We start from the raw sequence: 7292 nt of genomic DNA on the forward strand, positions 1-7292 counted from the left end.
CACTTCTGTTACCAAGCAATTGTTGCCACTCTCCCTCTTGGCTCTTTACCTTAGCCAGAAGCCGCGGTTGTCTCAAAAGACCACAAGGCAGACACCCAGAGACACTTGCGCCTACAACTAGGAAATTGGCAGAAGCTTTGTCACCGCCAACTGCGAAGCTTCAAAATTAAAGCACGTCGAAACCTTCACCGATTTCATATATTTGCTTCTCTGCTTCAGACCGCCTTACTAAGAGTTTGAAGTTCCTTCTCTCTGCAGAGAAAGTGGATTTTCTTTCTCTGTGCAAACACTGCTGGATCCAAGTCTCTCGGAAGAACTGGTGGCAAAGCAGGCGTTTGGGGATCGCGCCTGTGATTGCTCCGTAGTGCCGACTTCCTCTCTCTCTAATCAGATATAAATGCAAGCTTATTAATTTAGTCTAATTCTCCCTCTCACGCTCGCAACCTGTGAACTTGGGCCCTGACTGGTGCTGCGAGGAGGGAGGACGGTGGACAAGCGCCCCGGAGTCCGACCGGGTGGCGCCTAGTCGCCGTCTTCAGGGGGAAGTCCCCGCTCCGGCTCCTCCGGCGGGGTCTGGACTTAACCCAGGTCCAGGACAGGAAACCATGACCGTGCCTCGGTACCCCCTCATCTTTCTGCCCCCCGCCCCCCCTTGAGCTGCTGTCCTTAACTGACGAGCCAGTGACTATTGGCTGAAGTTCCCTAGCCATTTGCATGCACAGAGAGGGAGTGTCTTCTGCCGCCTCCCCGTCAGGAGCGCGCCGACTGCAGCCTCCAAGGGAATGCGCGGCCGAGGGGATGCGCGCAGCTCGCGGGCCCTGCCAGTGAGCTGGCGCCCGGCGACCTGGCACCCGCGCCTGGATATGGGGCGTCTAAGTCGTTCCAGGAGCAGCACCAGCCACAGAAACCTACCGGTAAGGGTAGGGGTCCACGAGCCTCGCGGCCCCGACAAGTTACAGTACTGTGGGGCAGTTCCCACTCCTTTATGGTTTCTCAAACCTTTTACCGTAATTCAAACTTCCCAGGAAGGTTGGGTGGAGGGAACGGGAGTTCGGGATAATGTGTCTGCATTTTAGCAAGGAATAGGCAAGTCCTTGGGTCGTGAGAAGTTTCTGAAGCAGAAATGTAGGCAGATGAGGTGGAGGAGGCTGGGGTGTGCTCAGTTGGCTTTGAGATAAAGGGGTTCGTAGATTGTTTCCTGCGGCCAGCATCTGGCTGTGACTGTCTACTGCAATTGACAAATTGTTTTTGCATAATCATTTCCCACATTTACTTTTCTTTCCCCAAGGGAGGGGGATTAGTGAGAGCTTGTTAGGGGGTGGAAATACAGATCCTTTCGATTTGAGTTTAGATACGTACTAAAATGAAAATCAATTCTTCCGACCTAAAGCGTTTATTTGGTGGGGTAGGGAGTCCGAGGGGGTAGAGTTACTATATTATTATTAATTAATATTGTTGTTATCGGTCTCATAGCAAGGGATGCAACACATTTCGAATTTCGGGGATCTTAGTGGTAGAAACATTTCAATGGAAAATAAAGTGCCCACCTCTCGGTCCTCTCCACTACCAGCCCCCTCCCTCCCCATGACCTATCCTGGTGGTTCCTCTGTCGCGTTGCGCAGTTCTCTCCACTCCGACATGCACTTCCAGGGATGAGTTATGGTTTGGGATTCCGAATATTAACTGAGCGAGGCGGTGATGGGGAGCCGGGCAGGGGCAGGGGTGGGGGGGAGATGTAGAAAGTAAAGAGAAAAATTAAGTTTTGGAGACATTGTTGCCCCATAGATCTCTCCTTTACAGCAAGTTTCCTTTTCACCCCGTTCTGACCGGAGCGTTTGCCTTTGGGAATGGGGATGGAGCCAGAATGATCCCAGGGCAATGGTTCTGACTCCAAGCTCTGTGTTTTCCGCGTGTGTGTAATAAGCCTTCTCTCCACCCCCCACGTTCAGCATCTGCTTCTGTTTTTCCTCTTCGTGGGACCCTTCAACTGCCTGGCGAGTTATAGCCGGGCCACGGAGCTTCTGTACAGCCTGAACGAGGGACTGCCCGCGGGGGTGCTCATCGGCAGCCTGGCCGAGGACCTGCGGCTGGTGCACGGAGCAGGGAGGCAGGACCCGCAGTCGCAGCCCCCGGAGCACAGCGGCGCCGAGCGGAACCCTCCTCTCTCCTTCAGCCTGGCCTCCCAGGGACTGAGTGGTCAGTACGTGATCCTAGACAATCGCTCCGGGGAGCTGCACACTTCTGCCCAGGAGATCGACAGGGAGGCCCTGTGTCTTGAAGGAGGTGGAGGGGCTGCCTGGCGGAGCAGCATTTCCATCTCCTCTTCGCCTTCCGCTGACTCTTGTCTTTTGCTTCTGGATGTACTGGTCCTGCCTCAGGAATACTTTAGGTTTGTGAAGGTGAAAATCGCTATCCGGGACATCAATGACAATGCCCCACAGTTCCCTGTTTCCGAAATATCGGTTTGGGTCCCAGAAAATGCACCTGTAAACACCCGGCTGGCCATAGAGCATCCTGCCATGGACCGAGATACAGGCACTAACGGAGTTCAGACCTACCGCTTGCTGGACTACTATCGTATGTTCACCCTGGACGTGGAGGAGAATGAGAATGGGGAGCGAACACCCTACCTAATTGTCATGGGACTGTTGGACAGGGAGACCCAGGACCAGTATGTGAGCATCATCATAGCTGAGGATGGTGGGTCTCCACCACTGTTGGGCAGTGCCACCCTCACCATTGGCATAAGTGACATTAATGACAATTGCCCTCTCTTCACAGACTCACAAATCAATGCCACTGTGTATGGGAATGCTACAGTTGGCACACCGATTGCAGCTGTCCAGGCTGTGGACAGAGACTTGGGAAACAATGCTCAGGTCACCTACTCTTACAGCCAGAAAGTTCCACAAGTATCCAAGGATTTATTCCATCTGGATGAAAACACTGGAGTCATTAAACTTTTCAGTAAGATTGGGGGAAGTGTTCTGCAAACACACAAGCTCACCATTCTTGCTAATGGGCCGGGCTGCATCCCTGCTATGATAACTGCCCTGGTGACCATTATCAAAGTCATTTTCAGACCACCTGAAATTGTCCCTCGTTATATAGCGAATGAGATAGATGGTATTGTTTACCTGAAAGAACTGGAACCTGTTAAAACTCCAATTGCATTTTTCACCATAAGAGATCCAGAAGGTAAATACAAGGTGAACTGCTACTTGGATGGTGAAGGACCATTTAGGTTATCACCCTACAAACCATACAGTAATGAATATCTGCTAGAAACCACAAAACCTATGGATTATGAGCTACAGCAGTTCTATGAAATAGCTGTGGTAGCCTGGAACTCTGAGGGATTTCATGTCAAAAAAATGATTAAAGTGCAACTTTTAGATGACAATGATAATGCTCCTATTTTCCTTCAACCCTTGGTGGAACTAACCATTGAAGAAAACAACTCACCTAATGCCTTTTTGACTAAGCTAGATGCTACAGATGCTGACAGTGGAGAGAGGGGACAAGTTTCCTATTTTCTGGGACCTGATGCTCCATCATACTTTTCCTTAGACAGTGTCACAGGAGTTCTGACAGTTTCTACTCAGCTGGATCGAGAAGAGAAAGAAAAGTACAAGTACACAGTCAGAGCTGTTGACTCTGGGAAGCCACCCAAAGAATCAGTCGCCACCGTGGCTATCACAGTGTTGGATAAAAATGACAACAGTCCTAGGTTCATCAACAAGGACTTCAGCTTCTTTGTGCCAGAAAACTTTCCAGGATATGGTGAAATTGGAATAATTAGTGTAACAGATGCCGATGCTGGGCAAAATGGATGGGTTGCCCTCTCTGTGGTGAACCAGAGTGATATTTTTGTCATAGACACGGGAAAGGGCATGCTGAGAGCCAAAGTCTCTTTGGACAGAGAGCAGCAAAGCTCCTATACTTTGTGGGTTGAAGCTGTTGATGGAGGTGAGCCTCCCCTCTCTTCTACCACAAAAATCACAATTCTCCTTCTAGATATCAACGACAACCCACCTCTTGTTTTATTTCCTCAATCTAACATGTCTTACCTGTTGGTTTTACCTTCTACTCTCCCTGGCTCCCCAGTTACAGAGGTCTATGCAATTGACAAAGACACAGGCATGAATGCTGTCATAGCTTACAGCATCATAGGAAGAAGAGGTCCTAGGCCTGAGTCATTTAGGATTGACCCTAAAACTGGCAACATTACTTTGGAAGAGGCATTGCTGCAGACAGATTATGGGCTCCATCGTTTACTGGTGAAAGTGAGTGATCATGGTTATCCCGAACCTCTCCATTCCACGGTCATGGTGAACCTATTTGTCAATGACACTGTCAGTAATGAGAGCTACATTGAGAGTCTTTTAAGAAAGGAACCAGAAATTAACATAGAGGAGAAAGAACCACAGATCTCAATAGAACCAACTCACAGGAAAGTTGAGCCTGTGTCTTGTATGCCCACCTTAGTAGCTCTGTCTGTAATAAGCTTGGGTTCTATCACTCTCGTAACAGGGATGGGCATATACATCTGTTTGAGAGGGAAAAGGCATCACAGGGAGGATGAAAATTTGGAAGTACAAATTCCATTAAAAGGAAAAATTGACTTGCATATGAGAGAGAGGAAACCAATGGATATTTCTAATATTTGATTTTTTTTTTTTTTTTGCTGTGGAGTAACAGAGATGTTTTAACTGACTTTGGAGAGTCTTCACCACCCAAAGAGTGTTGGACATCTAATTTATAACTTGTACTGTATTGTAAATAGCTGTTTACAAGTTTTTAAATTCAAAATCAGAGGTTATAAAATGTGTACAGCATTTTTTTAATGAAAATTGGTACTAACAGCTTTGGAACTGTTATAAAAAAAGCTTGGGCATGATTTGCAGCTTTCATACACCAAGCAGATGATTGTTAAAACCCGGGAATAAGGTAAGAAAATGGTACATTGCATTTTTGGCTAAAAAAGTCCTTTAACCACAAGAGGGCATCAGCTGCTCCTTTGCAGGGAACTCTTTTAAGGTATTGTACATGACAGTTGTACATGAAATTAATGAAAGAGTCTATTTTAAATATATTGTTTTTAACATTAAACAAAGATGAAATTAAAGTAAATGGAATGTCACCCCACTTAAATGTATGATAAAAAAGAAAAGAAATGCATTTGTAAACAGAATGTTTATTACCTCAAAAGTGCATAATGTATAATTTGAAAGAGAAGACTTCACAAAGAAGCGCAATTCTTTTTTAGCAAGGATAAATGCTTTGCCATGTGTTAAAGATCTGACGTGCTGAAGATTAATTCGCCTTCTGTGTACTCTGGTTGCTTTCTGTTTGCTCTACCACTGCACTTGTTATTATTACAAGGGAAAATATATATATTCTTTCTTAAAGAAAATGTAACTAGCAATTATGTCCAAGAGAAACAGCCAGAAGCAAAGATATGTTTCAATCTTAGTTGCTTCATAGGTGTTCATGACATTTTCATACTTTCGCAACTTGTCAGTAGTGTTCTATACTTGGGTTATGTATTAGATTCTTATATACTTAAACTCATGTGTTACAGAAAAAAAGAAAAATCTTATTAAAACAAAATTATTCTAGAAGCTGGTGGACACTACTTGTTGTTTTAGCTGGACCTTTTCTATGAAAGTTATACTTATCTTTTTGTTGTTGTTTAGGTTTGTTGGCTACCGGTTCTGGCTTCCTTTCTTTGGCTTTGGATTAGGTCCAAGAGTTTATTTGTAAGCCCAGCAGCAGATTTCTTTGATAATTTAGCTTTTACTGAACACTTTGCCGTGAAGCAAGCTGGCTTATCAGTGATTGATCATCTTCACTTCCATGTGTGAGCTGGAAATTTTATTTTATATGAGAGCTATAGCAAAATTATCTTTGTAAACAAAGAATAAGTGTTAGCTTAAACTGGATCATTCTACTTTTGGGCATCATGTGTCTGTACTGTACCAAAAGTGTTTCTATGTCTGCAAATTAAAGGTATATATTTTCATAATTTCTTTCTCATTTTTACTGTTTTATATTTGAACATGGGCTTGTTCTTTTACTGAAGCTCCTGTTAATGGCATTCATTTGCTTTTAGAGGTAAATGTGGGTAAACTAAATATCCTGTTTTGCTAATGTTTATATTAAACTAATTCATTACTTAATTAAACATTTGGTAAATTATTATTAAATACATGTGTAGTTATAGACATATACACACACACACATATATATATATGTATATATATATAATAGAAAAAGAGTATGCCTATGTGTTTGATTTACACCCATGCATGTGTACATGCATATTAATTTATTATGACTTAGAATCAATTATAAACACTCATTTTAATACATACTTATAACAAATCCTCTGTTAGCTGTGTTACAAGTGCTTTCAATAAATTTTAAAATAAAAACACATTGCAAAAAAAGAATTGAATACAAAAACTCAAGACCTTTTGAATAGGTATTAACTCATTTTCTTGTTTTCTTCAATTTGAGAATTTTAATAAATAAAATAATAAGCATATGAGGCAGTAGTGTTTGTTACAAAAAGGAAATATATTTTTATTGGAAATTCCTTTTTTATGAGAGGCCACTGAGCTAAGAAAGTAAGATCATTTAACCCCCCAAACTTTTCATTCATAATTGATATAGAGCAATGGAGGAAACCATCTTCCACCAGTCATTTTTATATCTGATTTCTCTCTTTTACAGGAAAGAAATACATGTGAAGCAAGTAGCACCATTAAAAAAAAAAAAAAGTCCTCTACAAATGCAATGATTTAATTATCAGTATAAATAACAAAACATTTTATTCTTTTATGAGTTTGAAGAAGGTTCATGTGTTTGGGGTATGGATTTCATCTCTAGCATGAAAAAAATGCCTGTAACATTAATAAAAGGACATATTTCTGAATAACTTCTTGTGCCAAGATTTCCTTTACAAAAACATCTCATTCACTTTAAAAATATATATAACCAGGAAAGTTAAAGTAAATTAAGCTCAAAGATAAAAGCCCCTTTTTTCTAACACCTTGCGCTAGAACGGTTGCCAAAATGTATGCTAATCATGTCAATGTTGTTAGTTGAGCTGGCACAAAAATAAATGTTCCATTCATTAAAAACCCTAATATCCATTTAACAGTTTGAGAACCAGTGAGTACTCTTTGCCCAATTTAATGAAGAAGAGATTGCTCTGATCTTCACACTGCCAAACCCATTCTTACACTACAGAGAAAACTGTTCATTAATTTGGAGCTGGAAATTTA

The 7292-nt window shown here is 42.6% G+C and overlaps 1 protein-coding gene across 1 annotated transcript; it reads left to right on the plus strand.

The window, feature by feature from the left end:
• Positions 1-412: 412 nt before the first annotated feature.
• On the plus strand, positions 413-6204 carry PCDH20 (protocadherin 20). The gene is made up of 2 exons (XM_029210266.1): positions 413-914; positions 1950-6204. Exons 1-2 carry the CDS (start codon positions 783-785, stop codon positions 4668-4670), a joined length of 2853 nt encoding a protein of 950 aa, XP_029066099.1. The 5' UTR covers positions 413-782; the 3' UTR covers positions 4671-6204.
• The last annotated feature ends 1088 nt before the right edge of the window (positions 6205-7292 follow it).

This window comes from Monodon monoceros, unplaced genomic scaffold (assembly GCF_005190385.1).
Source record: "Monodon monoceros isolate NGI ecotype Baffin Bay Population unplaced genomic scaffold, NGI_Narwhal_1 Super_Scaffold_8, whole genome shotgun sequence".
In the NCBI taxonomy this organism is placed as follows: Eukaryota; Metazoa; Chordata; class Mammalia; order Artiodactyla; family Monodontidae; genus Monodon; species Monodon monoceros.

What these genes read in the sequence shown, in the direction of transcription:
- PCDH20 (XM_029210266.1), top strand. Translation starts at nt 783, where the DNA reads ATGCGCGGCCGAGGGGATGCGCGCAGCTCGCGGGCCCTGCCAGTGAGC. An exon ending in CCAGCCACAGAAACCTACCG is followed by an intron (nt 915 to 1,949) that starts GTAAGGGTAGGG and finishes CCCCACGTTCAG; the next exon opens with CATCTGCTTCTGTTTTTCCT.